Source organism: Dromiciops gliroides, chromosome 2 (assembly GCF_019393635.1).
Source record: "Dromiciops gliroides isolate mDroGli1 chromosome 2, mDroGli1.pri, whole genome shotgun sequence".
In the NCBI taxonomy this organism is placed as follows: Eukaryota; Metazoa; Chordata; class Mammalia; order Microbiotheria; family Microbiotheriidae; genus Dromiciops; species Dromiciops gliroides.
The window spans coordinates 305998999-306021367 of NC_057862.1; the positions used below are offsets into that span (position 1 = coordinate 305998999).

At 38.9% G+C, this 22369-nt stretch overlaps 1 protein-coding gene across 3 annotated transcripts in view; it reads left to right on the forward strand.

Annotated features, from left to right (window-relative positions):
• The window catches only part of LOC122744030 (thyroxine-binding globulin-like), a 28438-nt gene extending 9047 nt beyond the window's left edge, over positions 1-19391 (forward strand). For 2 of the 3 annotated variants that reach the window (XM_043989335.1, XM_043989337.1), the window contains 4 exons: positions 12822-13472; positions 15194-15467; positions 17909-18056; positions 19122-19391. In XM_043989335.1, the coding sequence (XP_043845270.1) occupies positions 12822-13472; positions 15194-15467; positions 17909-18056; positions 19122-19325 (1277 nt within the window). In that variant the 3' untranslated portion in view covers positions 19326-19391. Of the gene's footprint in view, positions 1-12191; positions 12334-12821; positions 13473-15193; positions 15468-17908; positions 18057-19121 lie in introns of those variants that run through there. The other variant, XM_043989336.1, reaches the window with a different exon arrangement.
• Positions 19392-22369: the final 2978 nt, after the last annotated feature.

Below are 22369 nucleotides of genomic sequence, written 5' to 3' on the forward strand. Positions count from 1 at the left end.
ATACAACTTGTTTACTAGATTAGATTTGATTATTAAACCATTCCAGAAAAAACTTGTGTCCAACTCCAACTTCGGTAAGCTGGCCTTCATTTGCCAGTATTGTTTCATTCAGGGCTGCTTTTCGGATGAGATAACTACAAGTTTTCTAGAAATGTGAGCTGTTCATCTTTCTGGATTTCTTTTTGTCCATAAGCATAAGCACATTCCATGTACTAGTGGTACATGGAATCATCTTCACAAAAGTTTTTGTATGTTGTTTTTGTATTTCAACAACAGGGTAGAATCCTTGCCTGCCATGGTAAGCAGACCAGGGTTAAGTTAGATAAAGCAGAGAATTTTAGGGCTCCTTTTCAAGACCTTTCCTCACACAAGGAAGTGAGCAGGGCAGTCCTTTAAAAAGGCTGTTCAGATACCCTGGAGTTGCCAAAGCCAACGGCTACTTCAGTCCAGTGATAAAACAGCCCTATGCCCCAGACTGCCTATGTATAGAGTTGTAACTACAGCTCCCAGTGTCACTGCATCTGCTGCTTCATCATTTGCCCATTGCCACAGGACTTCAAGGTAGGTAAAAATGGTAAATTGGTATGAGTAATATCTTTTGACTTGAGCATAATTGGATTTAAATGAAGCAAAATTGCATTGGCCAGACTCTCTCTTCCAGAGTCATCAGGGTCCAGTGACAAAAAAAAAATTTTAAGTCAAGATGACTGGCAGTGGCTTAGGATGCAGAAGACCTTGATGTCTTTGATGTCTACCAAGCTCTAAGTGCTCCACAGTGCCTGCTTCAGCCACTTTCATGGCCTTTGGAACAAATTCTTCATATCTACCTGTTTCACAGGGACGTCTTCACATGTTTGTGGTAGACATCCCCCTCACTCACCATTGGGTTTTAGTCCCATTGGTTTCCCTTAACCTGGTTTAGCCCCTCTGCCAAAAATGTCTTACTGAGGAGTCATTGTTGGTTGAAAAGTAAATATCAATGGTACATGAACAGCCCTGAAAAGGGCTCAGTAGCCCCTCACACCAGAGGTACTAGTCACCCTATTTCAAGCTTCTTCCCACCCTAATCCATTCTCCACACAGATTTTTATCATGTCACCATCACCGCCACTACCACTCTTTTTTTTTTCAGGGCAATGAGGGTTAAGTGACATGCCCAGGGTCACATAGCTAGTAAGTGTTAAGTGTCTGGGGATGGATTTGAACTCAGGTACTCCTGAATCCAGGGCCAGTGCTTTATCCACTGCACCACCTAGCTGCCCCTGCCACTACCACTCTTATTCAATAAACTCCAATGGTTCCATAGTGTGTCTAGAATAAAAAAATAAACTTGTTTGACATTTAAATCTCTTCACAACCTGGCTTCCTCCTACCCTTCTAGTCTTCAGGCATTACTCTCTTTGTAATACGGCCTTATTGGTCTACTTATTATGCACACAAGATGCTACATTTCCCATCTCTCTTCCTTTACACTGGCCACCTTGTATACTCAGAACACACTACCTTCTTACACCCACCTTTTTGGAAATCTTTTATTTCCTTCAAGTTTCATGAAACCTCTCCTGATTTCCCCCACCCCCATTACCACTCATTTAAACCCCCTCCCAAAACAACTTTGAATTCATTTTGTATATACTCTGCATATACTTATATATGTATACATTCCTTCCCCATTAGAATATAAGCTCCCTGAGGCCAGAGACTGTTTCAATTTTGTCTTTGTATTCCCCTGCACATAGCAGTGTCTGACACATACTAGGCACTTAATAAATCTAATTCAATCCAATGAACATATGTTAAGTATTTAATATGTGCCACTGTGCCAAGTGCTAGGGATATAATTAATTAAAAACAAAAGACAATGGGGCAGCTAGGTGACACAGTGGATAAAGCATCAGCCCTGGATTCGGGAGTACCTGAGTTCAAATCTTGCCTCAGACACTTGACACTTACTAGCTGTGTGACCCTGGGCAAGTCACTTAACCCCCATTGCCCCGAAAAAAATTTTTTTTTTAAAAAGACAGTCCCTGCCCCTAAGGAGTGTACAATCTAATGGAAGGAGACTTCATATAAAATGAGGTAGGAAAAGGCAGGAGAAACTGGGAGTACCCAACTTGAGAACATCTTGTTCCATAGGGTTGATACCAGGGGCAGCTAGGTGGCAAGTGGATAAAGCCCCGGCCCTGGATTCAGGAGGACCTGAGTTCAAATACTGCCTCAGACACTTGGCACTTACTAGCTGTGTGACCCTGGGCAAGTCACTTAACCCTCATTGCTCCACATAAACAAACAAAAAAGAACTCTGTCATTTGGGGGGGGCAGCTAGGTGGCGCAGTGGATAAAGCACTGGCCCTGGATTTAGGAGGATCTGAGTTCAAATCCAGCCTCAGACACTTGGCATTTATTAGCTGTGTGACCCTGGGCAAGTCACTTAACCCTCATTGCCCCACCCCACCCCCCAAAAAAGAAAAGAAAGAGTTGAAACCAGGTAAAGCAGCAGATACAGAGTGGAATGAACCAAAATGTTGAGTTTCTGCACTCTATAAAGGAAGAGATTTGGAAGGGGTTTAGCACTTTACTCTCCATCCATCTAACCAGAGAGGAGAGAATGGAAAACTATAGATACAATCAATTTAAAATGTGTTTTATTTGGGAGGGCAGGCTTAGTGATGTTAAGGGCTAAAATTCTAGCTAGTCTGTCTAAAATATCTAATGAGTGGTTGCCAATAAATTATAAGCTTTAGCAAGAGTTAGACTTTTAAGCATTTATTAAGGAAAACAAGAATTTGGTAAAGAGAGAGAGAAAGGCCTAGATTCCTATCTATTAAAGGGAGAGCACATTTCTAGCTCCGCTCTCTACCAGAGTCCAGAGGAAAGAGACTGAGACCGAGCGCCAGTCTCTTCCTTCCTCCTCCCACTAGTCCGTGTCACTTCCTGACGCCAAAGAAAAGACTCCTGGTCTTGCCCTCAAAGACCTTCACTTCATGGATGGAACTCTTATACAGTAAGTCTCCAGCAGGTGGCATCATTCCAATCGTTACAGTGAGAAGAAAGTATAAGTTACAACTATGTTTTTAAAGTTTCTGTTATTCATGAAAGTAGACTTTTGACAATGAGACCCCAGAGATATAATCATCTTTCTACTCATTCAGGAATCTTGAAGAATTTGCTCTGACAGTGACAGCAAAACAATTATTTCATATGATATGTAAAAATAAAACCATGTTTTAGTCAGCATGTGCCAAATTTTGGCATGGGAATGATCTGCCATAATCAGTCCACATAGGCTCATAACATAGATCTGTTCTTTTAATATAATCTATTTGCTCCATTTAAGCATGAAGCATTAAATATGAAGTTAAACAATTTTGGATAGAAGTTAAAATTATAATCATATTTCTCTACATCATTTGTTTTGGCAATAAGTTCGTTTCACACAAAAAAGCCTTTTAAAAATTTAAATACTTCAAATGATTATAAATAACTCTTTGAAATATTCAACAATTGAATTTTAATCCATCTTAAATATTATGTTCTCTATCTCTTCATGATAAATAACTTCATAACCAATTTGAAGAGAAAATCCATTGGAACAACAGAAATTAATATAAGCAAAAATAAGAGAGACAGTTTAAGTAAAAGATATACATATACTTAATTTTTTTTAAATCTTGAAAACATGAATCACTATATGTAACATTAATATTCACAAGGACCATTATTTTTTTTGTTTTGTTTTGTTTGATGGGGCAATGAGGGTTAAGTGACTTGCCCAAGGTCACAAGCTCGTTAAATGTCAAGTGTCTGAGGCCGAATTTGAACTCAGGTCCTCCTGAATCCAAGGACTGCTTTATCCACTGTGCCACCTGGCTGCCCCAAGGACCATTATTAATAGAAAGAAAACACCACTACTTTTACTTTCTATGAAATCTTTAGCTCCAGGGATCATGAAACCTAATTCACCCCCCAAAAATCTTGAAAATTTCTATGCAAAATATGTTGGTGAGACAAGATTTTCCCAGATAAAAATAGATGGTTTTAATAACAAACTTTTTTCATGTATGAGACATGAAAAGGATAATATTCATCATATAAGGTTTAAACATAAATGTTCATTGTAAAAATTCTCATTCAGTAAGACACATTGGCACTACTTTTAATCATTGATATAACCAAGATGATAGTTGGCAAATTGTATATAAAACATGTTTTTAACTAATTCCACTAGAAAACGATGCAGTTGGAAGGAGACTTGTCCATATATCTTAAGACATCTGTAATCAATTGATTTTAAAACTAAAGTCTGCCTATTTTGCCTTGTCGGTGAATAAAGCAACAGATTTAGTCAAAGATATACATCTGATTACATATGCATGTTTTGTTGGTGAGAGTAATATTAAGGAAAATGTTGCTTGGGAAACCCATGAATGGCAATGCCACATTAAGATAAATTGACAATATAACAGATGTATTTTTAAAATGAAAATGACATAATGTGATAGAATTGCATTGGACTCTTCACAGATCATAACTGATGTCGAGAAGAAACACAGATCTAAAAGAACTAATTTAAAATATGGTCATGCATTCAATTTAGACATTTTATATGCTTCATAAACAATCATTTGTATCTAGAAATATGAGTAAAATGTGAGAAATATAGCTTTCCAGGTTTTTACAAGAGTAAACAACTTTTTTTAATGTCATTAAAGGGAAGCTCCTCAGAAAATTGTACAACAATATATGGACAGAGTATAGCGCAAGTCTGTATTGTTACACAACACACTGTCTTTCTCATTTCAAGGCACTTTAAGGGGCATTTGAGATAAAAGAAGAAATGGCCATTTTTCTTAATGATATTAACAAAGATGAAGCAAATTCATTTCATAATAAACCTTTCCTCTTGAAACTTTGATGGATTTTTTTTTTGCAGGGCAATTGGGGTTAAGTGACTTGCCCAGGGTCACACAGCTAGTAAGTGTTAAGTGTCTGAGGCCAGATTTGAACTCAGGTCCTCCTGAATCCAGGGCCGGTGCTCTATCCACTGCGCCACCAACTGCCCCTTGATGGATATTTTTTGAAGAAAAGAGAAAGTACAAATGTCATAACAAGGAAATCAAAAGGGCCTAAAACATGCAAATCCTTGATTTATTTGCAAAGCAAAGTGAGACATCAGCCAAAGTCAACCCTAGTTGAAAATACAAATTCATTTGTAAGACCTTACTGCAAAGGATGATGGAAGATGATGAGTAGTATAGCCTCATAAAGCAAAAAGAAGCAGTGTGTGGTGAAAACCAGCCTAAAGAAAGTTTGGTAAAAGGACCAATTGAGCATTATTATCTTGAGACTAGTTCAGGATGAAAATGGACAGATGACAACAAATATTTTAAAGGTGCATATCTACAAAAACTTTTGTAGCAAAATTCTTATACCATGAAGGACAATAGAATGCCCTCACTTGGACCTCTTATCAGAGTCCTATATGTGCTAATAGAGGATGAGGAAATAGTATGAAAGAGTACAAAAGTGGGAAAAGTAGATGAATTAGATCAAGTGTTCACAGAGAATATTCATGATTGAGCTTACAAAATTGTGAAGGCACTGAGAGACTGATTTACAAGGTAACTAATAAAGGGAAAGGTACCAAAGATGTGGGAAAATATCAATGTTAATACCCAAACAGAAAACAGGATTTTATTACCATCTATTATCTGTGTGACTCTGGGCAAGTCACTTAACCCTGTTTGCCTCTGTTTCCTCATCTCTAAAATGAACTGGAGAAGGAAATGACAAATCATTCCAGTATCTTTGCCAAGAAAACTCCAAAATGGAGTTACAAAGAGTCAGACACAACTGAAATGAATAAACATCAACTCTCTGTGTCTACTTTCTCATCTATATACATTTTTTAAAATCATCTGCACAGGGACAGCTGGTTGGCACAGTGGATAAGGCACCAGCCCTGGGTTCAGAAGGACCTGAGTTCAAATCCAGCCTCAGACACTTAACACTTACAAGCTGTGTGACCATGGGCAAGTCACTTAACACTCATTTCCCTGCAAAAAAAAAAAATCATCTGCACTTAGGGCATCCTTCATGGGGGTATAAGAAGGAAACAGATAGGCTTTCACAAGTGATATTCCATAGTAGGTACATCTTGACCATTACACAACTGAATTTAAAAGGTAAAGAATGCAAGATCCCACTGGGATTATTATTTACTCATTACTAAGAAGCATTTGGTTCAGGAGAGCAGAATGCATCCTTTAAAGGTTTTCTTCCAACAAAGGATATCTGATCTTTACATCCAAATGAATTTAGATTCCACGAAGGTTGTAACAACAAAGATAACCTTGTTCCACAACTCTCAAATCGTAAGCATCAGGTGAGCTATAAAATAGGGAGAAGTGTGCTCATAAAAATGGGTTTGCCACTGTAACGATTGGAATGACGCCACCTGCTGGAGACTTACTGTAGAAGAGTTCTGCCCAAGAAACAAAGGTCTTTGAGGGCAAGACCAGGAGTCCTTTCTTTGGCGTCAGGAAGTGACGCGGGCTAGTGGGAGGAGGAAGGAAGAGACTGGCGCTCGGTCTCGCTCTCTTTCCTCTGGACTCTGGTGGAGAGCGGAGCTAGAAACGTGCTCTCCCTTTAATAGATAGATGAATGTAGGCCTTTCTCTCTCTTTACCAAATTTGTATTCTCCTTAATAAATGCTTAAAAGCCTAACTCTTGCTAAAGCTTATAATTTATTGGTGACCACTCATTAGATATTTTAGACAGTTTAGCTAGAATTTTAGCCCTTAACACCACTCTGATAGAGGAGAAGCAGAGAAGACTCCAAGTGAAGAAAGTCCTTGTCCAGTGACTCCTATTTGATGATGACATCATCAAGTGCCAACATATTGCATAACCTCCTGAAGGAAATCAATTACCACTCAGAAAAGTTTGCCTTAACTACCCGCACAGGAAAAAAAACTGGATATAGGGTGTCTGCTACCCCAACTGTGTCATGCAATAGATGGACAACCTTTAGAGCTTATTTATCAGTGAATCTCTTTATCTGGGCAGGCAATACAGATGGGCAATGAGGTGGATTCATAGTTAAAAGAACAGGAGGATTACCTTCAGGAAATTTTAAGTTTCCTTTTAATCAACACAAACTTCTTTCAGAAACAAAGGCCTGACTTTTTGATGCCAATATACTTCCAGAGTTAAATGGATACAGACAGAGTATGGTACCTAATAGTCTCTGAAGAGCTGAAAATTACCATCACACAGAAGGAAATGGAGGGACACATGATGAGTTTCAGCTGGTGGTAACATAATAAATAACTTTGAAGAACAGAGATAAAGGATTTCCAGGAAAATGTATGACAGAAAAAGATAGACTGGTCACATGCAGAGCATGAGAGATAACAGGTAGAAGGACCAAATGTTCCTCAGGCATCCTTTTGGTGTAAAGAGAAAGTGAGAAAGGTCCCCAGAATTTCAATGGACCCCTAAATTGGGAGCTTATGAAAGGATTTTGACAAGTGTGGCACAGCATGGACTAACTTAGATGGGTTATCATCTTCATCATTAAAGGGGACACAACTTATTTGTATATTTGAGCAATATTTTTGATGTTGCCCATTTTCAAAAATTCTTGCTCTACAAATGAAAAATAAAAGTAGATACTTCTTGTTGATCTTAACTCATCTAAAGAAGCAGTTTTTGTTTTATTCTACAGTTTGTATATTTCTAGATATGAATGGATGGGAAATTCATTTGCAACAGATAAATATGATGCATTTGGTCTTAGTCCATCTGAACAAAAATAGTTAATAGACTGGTAATAGTATGTTGAAAAAAGAGTCTGAACCATAACTTTTTATTGTTTCCCCACTTTCACCACCTAGCTCCCTCCTACCTTTTCAGTTTTCTTACATTTTTCTCCCTGTCATGTACTCTTTGATCCTCCTGGCTATTCCACAAACAAGATGCTATATCTCTTGGCACCAAGCATTTTTTCTGGGGGTCCCCATGCATGGAATGCCGTCTCTCTTCATCTCCCCTTATTGGCTTCCTGGATTCCTTTAAGTCCCAACTAAAAATCCCATCTTTTATAGGAAATCTTGCTCAATCCCTCTTAATTCTACTGTTATTGTTCAGTCATTTCAGTCATGTCTGACCCTTTGTGACCCCATTTGGGGTTTTCTTGGCAAAAATACTGGAGTAGTTTGCCATTTCCTTCTCCATCTCATTTTACAGATGAAGAAACTGGGACAAACGGGGAGAAGTGACTTGCCTAGGGTCACACAGCTAGTAAATTTCTGAGGCCAGACTTGAACTCAGAAAAAGGAGTCTTCCATATTCCAAGCACTCTATCTACTGCACTACCTAGCCCTCTTAATTCTAATGCCTTCTCTTTTATTATTTCCTATTTATCTTGCATATAACATGTTTATATATGGAGAGATTTGTTTGCTTGTTTTCTCCCACAGTAGATTGTGAGCTCCTTGAGGGCATGGACTGCCTTTTGCCTTTCTTTGCATGTCCTGCACTTAGCATGATGCCTGTGTGGGGAACAATTTTAAATTGGGGAGGGTTAGCTAAGCAGCTCACCTCAATATTGGGGCAAGGAAGGAGACAGACAGCCTCCCTCAAAACAGAGCAGGATTTATTTAACAAGAATGAATTTTAAAAAACACAAACAGGATCAGTAGGATCAAGGGAAAGGAAATAAAACGGGGAAAGGGAAATTATACAACCTGAACAACACCACCACCCAGGAATCAGCTGAGAACACACAGCAGCAACCTGTCGCCTTCCAGCTTCCAGCAAAAATGGCAAAAAAAACCCTCTCTTCTTCCCAGCAGACCCTAGGCTGACCACACACAGCCCCCAGCCAATTGGCTGGCCACTCTGACAGTCACATTACTGCCCTCACTGGGCTTCCAATCATTATAATTTTGCCAGGCCCATGTAGGTGTCAGTGAGTGGTGATGATGTGAGGTGCCAGCACCATGGCGATGGCTACAACCAGTGGGTGGAGCACCGTGCCATTTGCAGAGCCCCAGAGGCCAGTGTGCGTGCCGAAGTTTTTTTTTTTTTTAATTCTAAGGGGCAGCTAGATGATGCAGTGGTGAAGCACCAGCCCTGGATTCAAGAGTACCTGAGTTCAAATCCGGCCTCAGACACTTGACACTTACCAGCTGTGTGACCCTGGGCAAGTCACTTAACTCTCATTGCCCTGCAAAAAAAAAAATTCTAGCCAAAAGATGGAGTCATAAAAACCTCAAATAAAAATTAATTCATTACATCCCCCCTTTGTTTCATCAAGAAACATGGGGTGTTTCCTTGATGGAGCAATAAATAATAAACAATAAATAAATAAATAATAACAGAATATCATAGCCAATACTAACAAACAATATACTGATAACAATATAGGAAAGGGAAAATACATATTGTAGATGATGTATATAGTAACAGAAGGAAAAACAAAAAACAAAAATGTCCATTTAAAGTCCTTAAAATCTTGTCTTCAAAGGAGGGTTGAGATGTCATCAGGGGAACTGGACTCTGGTCTGGATTCTGGCTGTCTCTGGATTCTGGTTGTCTCTGGAATGGCTGGGTATTCATTAATCTTTAGCATAGCATTGTCCAAAAATGTTCAAATTAAATAATGAAAGTTCTTCAAAATATACAAAATAAATTTAAATTTTATATATACAGCATATTGTAGTCCCCCCTTTGGAGGATACCCATATCCATACGCAATATAAAATTGAGACAGTTATGACATTACTAACACTTTTTCTTTACACCTGGCATATAGCAGGTACTTAATAAATATTGATTAACTAACCACTGTAAAAAGAATTCTCTATTTGTTTTTAAACAAACAAATTTTCTAAAATTTGAAACACTTTATTTGCATGAATCCAGATTTTCTGCTGTAGTAGTTATAGAGAAAAATATCAATCAATTAATGGTTGAAAAAAGGATCAAGTAGGAAAATCATCACTGACACAATATTTTCTCAAAATCTGTGCAAATAGAAGACCACCCATCACATTAATAATATCATTATGGTTATTAATTTTGCGTTACAAATGTGAAGATTAAGGATTTTGCCAATACTTAATATGTTAATTTATTGAATGTTTAAATAGTTTCTGTTAAAAGTTATAATAAATTGTTTTATCTTATTTTAATAAAACACGCACCAGGAAAACTATTTTTGTAGATGTTCTTAAAATACAAAGGAACACAATAAATTTTTGAAACCACCAGATTAGGGTGAGAAGCCAATCCTTCTGGGGAACCAGAGTGTATTAGGGGAGACTAATTCTTGAATGGCTCCTCTTAGCTTAGTAGCTGACAAGATAGATAGACTGTAGCAAGGCTTGTTCCATATGGCAACAAATGGCTTACTGAATCCATAAGGAGGAGTTGAGTTCCTGGGTTGCCTTCTCCAATCTCTGGAGTCTGGTGAATGCAGCCTACACTATAGGCATCATTTCTCAGCATACTATGCCTAATGACATCAGATGGCTCTTGTTGGGCTCTCTACCCACAAGAACTAAGATCACCTTTCCTTACACAGTCTCAGGAACATGCCAAGCCTGCTTAGCCCTGGATGGTACCACTTCAAGTTTCTGTCCTTTCTTCTCTATCTCCTAGACTGATGGTAAAGTCTTTAGTGCCCAGGGAAATGTTTCAATCATGGAGTTCATTCTGCCCTGGGAATTCTAATTAAACATCATGGAAAATAGAGTTAGATGGAAAATACATTCCAATGGGTCCCTATTACATGAAGAAAGCAATGAATTGAAAATAAATTAACCTAGATTCTAGTCCTCACTCATCCACTACTTAATTCTGTGACCCTGGAGGAGTCACTAGGTCTCATCTTCCTCACCTGTAAACAGGGGGTCATAAAATGGATCACCTCTTAAAGTCCTTTGCCACCATTGCCTTCTGTATTCTAAGATCCCTTTCAGCTCTGACATTCTGTATAGCTCTGTGACACTAAGGTCTTTAATGGTTCTAATATTCTAATAATCTAAACTTCAGTGTTCCTGCAGTAACATCTTCCTCAGATACCCCATTTTATTCTAAGGGTAAATTTGGGCTCTCTGGTGCCAAAAGAAGCATGAGCTCTGGCAGGTACAATGAAGTTGGAAAGGTTTCTAGGAGAGGACCAGCGACAGATTATGTGCCTGTATATTCGCTAACCACCAGAGGGCAGGCCACCAGGTAAGGATGATTTGGGGGTCACAGCAACTAAATGAAGACCATCCAGGAAGGCACAGAGGGATTTCGACTTTTGTCTATGAAAGGAAGACTCAGCCAACCTAGATTATTGACAAATGAGTCAGGGCTTACCTCATTGTGTGTTTGAAGAGTTGCTGTTAAAATTATAATTAATTATTTCATTTTATTAAACACAAGTTAAGAGGGTGCAGCTAGATAGCACAGTAGATAAAGCACCAGCCCTGGATTCAGGAGTACCTGAGTTCAAATCCAGCTTCAGACACTTGGCACTTACTAGCTGTGTGACCCTGGGCAAGTCACTTACCCCCCATTGCCCCACCAAAAAAAAAAAACCCACAAGTTAAGAAAACTATTTGTGTAGATCTTCTTAAACTGTAAGGAACACAACAAATTTTTGTGAACAAAGTAAAGGTGAAATGTCACCATATAATGTTTGGAAATCACTGAATTTGGGTAAGAGGCCAGTCCTTCTGGGGAACCAGAGAGGGTGAAGGAAGAGCAATTCTTTGGTGGCTCTTCTTGTCTTAGTAGCTGTCTAGGAAGATATATCATAGCAAGACTTGTTCAGTCTGGGCAGCTAGGTGGCACAGTGGATAGAGCACTGGCCCTGGATTCAGGAGGACCTGAGTTCAAATCCGGCCTCAGATACTTGACACTTACTAGCTGTGTGACTCTGGGCAAGTCACTTAACCCCAATTGCCTCACCAAAAACAAAAACAAAAACAAAAACAAAAAAAACTTGTTCAGTCTGACCCTAGATACAACTGGCTGAATCCATGAGGTGTTGAAATAGGTAGGATTTAACTTCAAAGCCTCCATCCTAATTTCTTTTATCTATGGACTTTCTTTCCCTTTCAAAATCTTCTGTTCTCCTTCCCTTCAGATGTCCAGCATTTCCTTTTTTGCTCCATACTTCCTGGAAGAAAAGGATAGTCATATTGGGAATCTCCAGACTCAGATTCTATGACTGACTCTGCCACAAACTGATTGTGTGACCTTTAGAAAGTCACTTTCCCTCTCTGTGCCTCAGTTTCCTCCTCAAGAAAATAAGGGGGTCTAAGTAAATGATCTGTAAGTTTCCTTATAGCTCTAAAATGTTATGAAATGCTCTGAATCAGTATGGTCCTGTCATTCACACAAAATTTCAGGGACTTGGGTATGTGTGTTTAGGGAGGCCAATGCTTAGCCCAAGTGGATGGATTAACAATAGTGGAATTTCAGTAACTAACCACTGGGCAACTATCTTTCTTTCTGAAGGAAAGAGTGAGAGTCACCCCCACTCCTGTTTGTTGTCTGAGCCTTTATGCTTCACTGTATGCTATAAATTTATTAAGAAGAAACCACAATGCCAGATCTTGTCCTTCCATTATATTGCCAATTCCTTACAGGGTAAAAATTGTATTTTTCCCCTCCTCTTTGTTTCTCCAGCATAGGGGACAGGACTTTGGACATAATGATCATTTATTAAGGATTTATTGTATTGCATTGAATTTAATGTTGAATCACTGATTTACTTCTGACACCAGATAATCTTTCTCCTATTCTTTCATCCCCTGCAGATATATTTTCTACCAAAATGCCATCTTCCTTCTACATAGTTTTCATAGCTGTTGGGCTTCATGCTACTGTTCATTGTTTTCCTGGTCCTCAAAATGAAGGTAACGGTAATGAAGTCGACCATTCTCCCTCAAGGAACTCAACCTTCCATACAATGTCTACCAATAATGCTGACTTTGCATTCGATTTATATAGGAAGCTGGCCTCAGAGAACACTGGGAGGAATGTTTTCTTCTCCCCAGTGAGTGTGTCCTCAGCTTTAGCTATGATATCCCTTGGAGCCAGATCAGACACACAGACTCAGATTCTAGAGTGCCTGAGCTTCAACCTCACAGAGATGCAAGAGAAGGAAATCCACCAAGGTTTCCATCACCTTATTCATACCCTGAATCTCCCTAACAAGGAACTTGAATTGAAGGCAGGAAATGCTCTCTTCATCCGAAAGCAGGTGAAAATTCTTACCCAGTTCACAACTGATGTCCAAACATTATATGAGTCAGAGGTCTTTTCTACTGACTTCTCAAATGTTTCAGCAGCTGAACAGAAGATTAATAATTATGTGAAGAAGAAGACCAAAGGGAAAATTGTAGACTTGATCAAAGATCTTGTACCGAATACTTACATGATCCTTGTGAACTTTATTTTCTTTAAAGGTAAGGACTTTTACATAGATAATTGTGAATTTCAAGCCTAGTTTCCTGATACTTCTTTTTCATAAGAGACACCATACTATAGTGGAAAGAGCTTACTGATCTTGGCACCAGAGAAAAGATGAACTAAACTATTTGACTTCAAAATGCAGTAGCTGGGTGGTACAGTAGATAGAGCACCAGCCATGGATTCAGAAAGATTCATCTTCCTGAATTCAAATCTGGCCTCAGACACTTACTAGTTGTGTGACCCTAGACAAGTCACTTAGTCATGTTTGCCTCAGTTTGAGCTGTTAAACAAGCTGGAGAAGGAAATGTCAAACCACTATGATACCTTTGCCAAGAAAATCCCAAATAGGGTCATGAAGAATCAGACACTAGTGAAACAACTAGACAAAAACACAGCTGTATGAAATGAGTAATTCACAACCTCTTGAAGTCTTAGTTTCCTTATTTGTAAAATGAAGAGGTTGAACTAGATTGCCTCTAATGGCCCAAGGATCCATAAAATAAAGATATAATGCTTGGATTTTATCAGAGCTGTGAAGAAAACATTTTGTAAAATGTCAAGTGCTTAACAATGTCAACCCTCTAGTGATGTGGGAATGATGGGCTGTTGGCAGAGCAGTGTGAAATAGTAGAGATCCATTAGACAACTGGTCTTAGGATTGGGAAAAGCTCTGTTTAAGAATCACCTCTGACATGTAATTACTGTGTGATTCTGAACAATCATTTTTTTCTCAACAATAGAAAGACTAAGACTGGAGATAAGAGCTTCCTCTCTGGCTTCCTTGTATTAATTTGGTATATAGATGAATATAAAATGTAGTATCATATATCCCCTATGTAATTATTTACATGCTCAGTTCTTTTTTACCCCATTTGGGGTTTTCTTGGCAAAAAGTGGCTTGCCATTTCCTTCTTCAGCTCATTTTACAGATGAGGGAACAGACAAACTGAATTAAGTGACTTGCCTGGGGTCACACAGCTAGTAAGTATTTGAGGCCAGATTTGATCTAAAGAAGATGAGTCTTCCTGACTCCAGATTGGGCACTTTATCCACTGTGCTGCCTAGCTGTCCAAACTAGTATTTTGAATGAGTGATAAATATGAATGGAGTGAACTTCAAAGAAGAGGAAATTTCTGAATAATGGTGGCAAAGCCAAGCCATGGTGGGGAAAAAAGAGTGTTCCAACTGCCCCTCCAGGACCAATACATCAAGAACTATGAGATGGGGCAGCTAGGTGGCACAGTGGATAGAGCACCGGCCCTGGATTCAGGAGGACCTGAATTCAAATCCAGCCTCAGACACTTAACACTTACTAGCTGTGTGACCCTGGGCAAGTCACTTAAACCCAATTGCCTCACCAAAAATTTTTTTTAAAAAAGAACAATGATCATTAAATTCTTTTCTAATTTTAACATCCTATAGTTTGATGAATTTGACTTCTGTCTTTCACTAGCTGTAGACCTGTTCATTTTTCTAAGCTTCAGTTTGCTCATTTATAAAACTGGAATAACAATACATGTCCAACCTCCCTCATAAGAGTTCTTGTAAATAAAGTACTTTGAAATCTTTAAAAAACCATTATAGAAAATGAGTGATGACAATATGATTACGTAAGGTGCTTTGCAGGCTCTAATCTTCTCTAATTGGGCTGTTGTTGAGCTATAAATCTCCTTCCTCAGAAAATGTGATGATTTTTTTTTCTTGGTCCCTTAAGCCAAATGGGAGAAACCTTTTGCTCCTCTGGAAACCAAGCAAAATGGTGACTTTTTCATAAGCCAGTCAGATGTGATGAAGGTTTCCTTCATGCACCAAATTGAAGAACACTTTTACTTCGTGGACAAGATGCTGAACTGCACTGTACTTCAAATGGACTATAGTAAAAATGCACTGGCCATTTTGGTCCTTCCTGATGAAGGCCACATGAAGCCACTGGAGGACATTCTGATGTCAACAACATTGAGGAGATGGAACCACTTGCTCCAGAAAGGGTAACCTCCTAATGATGGAGCAGTTCTCATTAGGACATAAGTGCTAGTACTGGAAGAGACAATCGGGGATGTGGTACCTAAGTACCTGAGGGCTTGTGCTTTCTACTCTGGTCATCCCAGTCTAGAATCTCCCTGCCTGATTTAGTCATATAAACCGGCCCCAGCTTTCATGCCTGAGGCAGTGTGGCATAGTGGGTTCAGGGAATCCTGGGTTCCAATTTTGTCTTTAGCATTTACTAGCTGTGTGACTCTAGGAAAGTCACAGAGTCTCTGACTCTCAGTTTCCTCATTTATAAAATGAGAGAAAATTGGATGTTGTCTAGCATTCCTTTGAACCCCACATATATGGTCCTTTGTTGTCGTGGGGGGGGGGGAGGGACACAATTACATTTTTTTTTGCAGGGCAATGGGGGTTAAGTGACTTGCCCAGGGTAACACAGCTAGTAAGTGTCAAGTGTCTGAGGCTGGATTTGAACTCAGGTACTCCTGAATCCAAGGCCAGTGCTTTATCCACTGTGCTACCTGGCTGCCCCACAATTACAATTTACTATATGACCCTAAAGGAAGAATCACTTTCTGCTCTAGCTTGATTTAGAATCCAAGGACTTGAGCTCAATACTAGCTCTACTACTTCTATTTGACCTGTTCTGTGAAGGGGTTTTATTCTAACTTCTATTCTAGTTATCCAAGTGTCTTTCTCATCCCCCTATAAGAATGTCATTTCTTTATAGAGTCTTGACCCAAATAGGCACTCTTACTCAATGTTTGCAGTTATACATGACTACCACACTGAAAGACTATGATACTACAGTTAAGTATATATTAAGCATCCACTATGTGCTAGGCACTGGGAGAGAGAGTGAATAAAAGGCAATGTGTCTTCAAACACCCTTCCCTGATGACCTCTCCTTAAATGTGTTGTCTCCTATTAGAATATAAGCTCATTGAGGATAAGAATTGTTTCACTTTTGTATTTGCAGCCCCAGCATTTAGCACGGTGTTTAACACATAAGTATTTAACAAACACATTTTAAAATATTTTTTCTCAAGGAACTTTTAGTCAAATGGAAATATAAAACATGAAAAAAACTACAAAACAAAATAATACATGAATGAGGTATTGATAAAGAACTTTTTGAGGTCTGAGTTAGGAGAAAGCATTTCCTCCTGAGAGGAATATGGAAGACTTCATGGGGAAAGTAGCACTTGAACCAGACCTTCAAGGATAGGTGGGAATTCAATAGACAACATGAAGAACTGAGGTCTCTTTATCAGATGGAGATAATTATCTCTTTCCTTCCTGACTCTTAGGAATATTATGAGGATCAAATGGAATAATGGATGTGAAAATGCTTTGTAAACTGGAAAGTATTCTATAAAGCTTAGGAAGAAGTGGGACAAGACTTTTAATCCCTGTATAATAATGTATATCAGAGCCTTCAAGACCTCACTAGGATAACTAGGACTTTAATAAGAAGAAGTCTATATACCTCATCAAAAGCAAGAATTTTATAACATTAAATTTATGGGGTTTTATTTTTAAATTTTAATTGAATTAATAATTTTTAAATGTAATTTATTTTATATCTATAAGTATAATAGAATAAATTATCATCATTATAATGGAAATGATGTTTTAAATTTATTTTTTAATTAGCAATTTTGTTTGTTTAAAAATAAATATACAGGGGGCAGCTAGGCGGCACAGTGGATAAAGCACCGGCCCTGGATTCAGGAGTACCTGAGTTCAAATCCTACCTTGGTCACTTGACACTTACTAGCTGTGTGACCCTGGGCAAGTCACTTAAACCTCATTGCCCCGCAAAAATAAATAAATAAATATACAAAGTCAAGCAAAAAATAATTCGCACATTGTCATATCCAAAACTGCATGTCATTCTACATATTTAGTCTATCATAAAAGTCAGATAACAAAGTCTCCTTCATTTGGCACGTTGCCTACTAGAACTACATTGTCTACCTCTCCTTTGCTATGGAATGGTAAAGAATAGAGAGACCAGGGGACGGCTAGGTGGTGCAGTGAATAAAGCATCAGCCCTGGATTCAGGAGTACCTAAGTTCAAATCTGTCCTCAGACACTTGATACTTACTAGCTGTGTGACCCTGCAAGAAAATAAACAGACAAAGAATAGAGAGACCACTAATCATTTAAGGCACATCTTTCACTCTCTTATACCCCCTGCTTGTCATTTCACATGATTCACATCTTTAGAGTCTCTGAATCAAAAGAAAATCTTCCCCAAATAGCCTGTGCTATTTATCTGAGTGAAGTGATTTACTTAACAGTTATGCACCACAACACTCATTCCCAATAGAATGTCTCACCCCTGCCAGTGAGAGTTCCAACATCAGGAACTTGGGTGAGGATAGAAGATCCTGTGAGATTGGAGGATTGATTTCTTTTTCTCTCTCTTTAATAGGCTAGTGAATTTATATATTCCAAAGTTTTTCATTTCTGCCTCATACAACCTGGACAAAGTCCTCCCCGGAATGGGAATCCAAGATGCTTTCACTAACAAGGCAGATTTTTCTGGTATCTCAGAGCATCACAAACTGAAGATTTCAAATGTGAGTTGACTAATTTGGAACAGATTCTTTTTAATAGGAGTAACAAATTTTTTCAGATGGATTTTTAAAAATCAATCCTATCAGCATAATATGGAAAAGGCATAGATAGACAATAGTTCCTGTGAAAAAGGACCATTTATTGGGCTATAGGATATGCTAGAACTAGCTCGAACCAGCCCAAAAGAGTCAAAGTTAAATTTTCACCAGGAGCATTTATACCTTTAAAATTGACCAACACTGGAGATTGGTACCTCAGAGCCACATGCTTTGTGCCTTTCTCCCCAAGAGAAGTCCAAGGATTTCTCTTGGTTTCCCTTCCCTTCCCTTCCCCCACCCTTCCCCTCCCTTGCCCCTAAATAAACTACCATCTTATTCTAACTTAAAAAAAATGACCAACACTACAAATCACATCTTGTTTTATTGTTTTGTTGATTTGTAGAGTTAAGAAAATTATGGAGAAAATATTAATGTTAATTGAAAATGTTAATAATATAGATTAAACTTAAATGTGTGCATTTTGGTTTCTTTCTAGAGCTAGTTGTTAAACATTTACCAGCATGCAACTGACTGCAAAGTTAATAAGTATTAGGAGAGTGATAACAGACCCAGAGAGGGGAAGTTGCTCACCACAGGTCACATAGGTGAGCAGAACTGAAATATGAACTGAAGCAGAATTGCCTAGGTAATCAACACTAGGACAATCAATTTATAGGCAGGAAGAGCTAAGTTCAAATCCATTCTCAGATACTCACTATCTACTAGCTAGTGTGACCCTGGGCAAGTCATGTAACCTTTCTGTACCTCAGTTTATTCATCTGTAAAATGAGGGAGTTTAATTCAATAGCCCCTTCTGGCTCTAAACCTATAATCTTATAATCCCAGATCTTCTGACTCAAATTCCAGCACTCTCTTTAATCCTTATCTTATTTTTATGTTTATCTTATTTGTAAGACAGGGGAACCTACCCAATAGATATTGCTCTTTGTGGGCTAGGTAGAAGGAAGGGGGAGGCAGGGGAAGGCTCTAATAATACCAGGCATTATAATATTTGCTTTTTCTTGACAGGTAGTTCACAAAGCTGTGTTAGACGTTGGAGAAAAAGGCACCGAGGCTGCAGCTACCACAGAGTTAAGAATGGAACTCCGGTCTGCGTTAGTTCACCCTGGTGCTTTGATTGTCTTCAATAGGCCCTTCCTGATGATGATTTTGGATAAAGCTACCCGAAGCATTCTCTTTCTAGGAAAAGTGATGGAGCCAATGGAAAAGTAGTTGCATAACTGCTAATGGTGAACCATCATTATCGAAATGAAAAATAAATATGGATTATCGCCTAAAGTAACTGGTGTGTGTAAAGCAGGAGAGTCTAGATGAAAAGCATTATCTTATACAGAGATAGCATTAACAAATGTATTACTACTCTCCAGGAAAGGATAAAATATCTGCTAACAGGGATGGGTCTCAGTGTGTAGCCTCCAAGCCTACAGTGGGCATCAAATGGTGGGGAGTATCCCTGCTCCAGGTGAAAGCCTGAGATGCTCAGAGACTGGCTTTATATAGCATTTGAGACACATAACCAGCATAATACCAGTAGGAAAAAACCCTGTTCTCTATAGAACCAGTAAAATGAAAGTATTTTCTAAGTTATCTACCTAATAAGATGAGGGAAACAGGAATACAAAGTAGGTTAATAGAAAATTTAACCCCTAAGAGTATCATTCCAGCAAGAAACTGCAACAGGGGCTGAGGATATACCAGTAAAACTCATTTTTCAGCAGCTCACAATCAGTGTCCCACTCCAGTAACCCCATTATTCAGATTGAAGCTCTCTTGCCTGAGTTCTATATAAGGCAGTGAGAGAAATAGTAAGCTGGTACTGAATGCATTGTAGCTCACAGCTCATCATGATCATGATTTTTCTTTGCTGATCTTTCAGAGGGGCAGGGTTTAGAACATACTTCTGATATACTCATCAAGTGTTTTTTGGAGCTGGGCAACATCTCTCTGTTGCTGAAATAAACTGCTGCTGCTATTCCTTGTTTAGCTGGGTACAGGAAGGAGTTCAGTATTGTTGGCTTCCCAAAGCTCTATCTGGGGAGAAAACACAAAACTAAAAGAGTCACTGAAAAAAGTAGGACCACTTCCATGGTGCTCCTGTATCTGGTTGTCTTCATTGCCAGAATTGTAAGTCAAATAGAGAATCAAGTAGGTCAACAGGGACAGAATAGTCAGAGCATCCCAACTAGTTCCCATCTAGTGTCCATTGGTACCTGTGGAAATAAAGCAAAAAGGATACAGGCCAGAGTCTAAGTTTCTCCTTACCACCAGATCACATCCTCCCTTCTAATTCGAGTCACTTTTTTTCCCATCAGCCTATAGGCAGACTATCCAGTGGGCAGGATCCACAATACCTCCTCAGTCCCCTGTCCCATTATCTCAGCTGGAATTCATTTATTAACATGCACTGGTTTCCACCAGACTGCTCCGTCCACCTCTATTTCTGGGATCACAGAAGGGATTATTGTATGGTTCCAATAGGTTCCTTGAGTTGTAAATTGGCTATTCTGGGATAAGTGGGGACTCCGGCAGGGTTAATGTCAAAGATGGCTGGTATGCTAGCTGAACTATCAGGACACAACTGACAGGAATAAATACATCCAAGTTGGTATCAGCTCCACCCTAGCTGGTGGGGCCTAACTACTAAATCATCTGCCATCCTGTTGGATGTGGCCTAGGCAGAAAAAAAGAGGGTGAGTCTGGGTGTGTGGCTATTGGGTTATGCACCACCAGGTGTAACCTAGTGACTCCCTTCCCTCCACCCCCAGCTAACAGCCAGTATAATGGAGACTCATAGCTAGCTGGTACAGTGGATAGAGTTCCAGCCCTGTATTCAGAAAGACCTGAGTTCAAATCTAGCCTCAGACACTAGCTGTATGACTCTAGGCAATTCATTTAACCCTGTTTGCCTCAGTTCCCTCATCTGTAAAATGAGCTGGAGAAAGAAATGGCAAAACATTCCAATATCTTTGCCAAAAAAAATAACCAAAATGGTGTCATAGAGAGTTGGATATGACTGAAATAACTCAACAACAGCAATAGAGAGTTATACTTTCACAGGATGGAAGTGTTCAAAGAGTAGACTGGCAGAAAGGTGGTTTTCTATCCAGAAAAGGACTATTATCATTGGAGCATAGGGTTTGCTTCAAGTGCTCATTCTATCATTCCAAAATTCCTGCTTCTTGAGGTTGGAATGAGGTGTAGAAGACCTATCTTATGCCTAATTTCAGGCCTATTGTAGTGTCTGGCCTGCAGGAAATGGAGTTCCATTGTCACTGAAATATAATCATGATAGCCAAGGCAAAAGTGGATATTATATCATTTCCAAGGACTGAAATGGCAACCTTTGCATCAGGGTATTCCACAGGTGTGGCCACCCTATACTCTGTAAAAAGCATCTATTGCTATCAAGATATAATGTGAAATGATTGTACTATATAACTTATATCAGATTGCTTGCTGTCTTGGGGAGAGAAGAGGGAAAATAGGGAGGGAGAAAAAATTCAAAATCTTTCAAAAAATCAAGGTTTAAAACTATCTTTACATGTAATTGGGAAAAAATAAAATACTATCAAGTGAAAAAATAAGATATAATGTGTAAGAGGGCCTACGTAATTCATTTGCCAAGATCTGGTGAGCTCTACCCCTCAGTGGATTTTCCCTATGGATCACATTTCTACATGGTGATAGAGTTGTCAAGAAGTACAACTAACTCTCTCACTTACTTGGAATCTTCTTGGATGCCAAGAAGATGATGTAGAATCCTCTCTGGTGAGCCAAATCCTCTATAGTGTATTAATTCCCCTGGGATTCATTGTGCTACTGAAGCAATTTGTGAAATGTAGGTTTGAACAGCCATGTCATTTCATTTGGATTCCTTAGAGAAGGGTCTCCAATGGACAGATACATGAGTGACATGTAGCTGTCAATTTTCAGTTTGGCAGCTATGCAAGTTCACAGGAATGACCCTGATATTGTGATGGACTTTATTTTCCAATTATTTTTCTGCTATTGACTAAATCAAATTACAAGGACATTGGCCATGGCCCAAGAGTCAGTATAGATGAATACTTTTTTTAAGTATTCAGTTTGAGGGAAAGCAGTATTGCTCATAGCTCTGCCCATTGAGTTGATGGAACATTACCATGAATAGTGCCAATTTCACCTTGAGGCACCTTGATTAGTGCTGAGTTACCCAAGACCTCTTTAATACAAGAGATCCCATTAGTAAACCAGACATCTATATCTGCTGGAAGGTT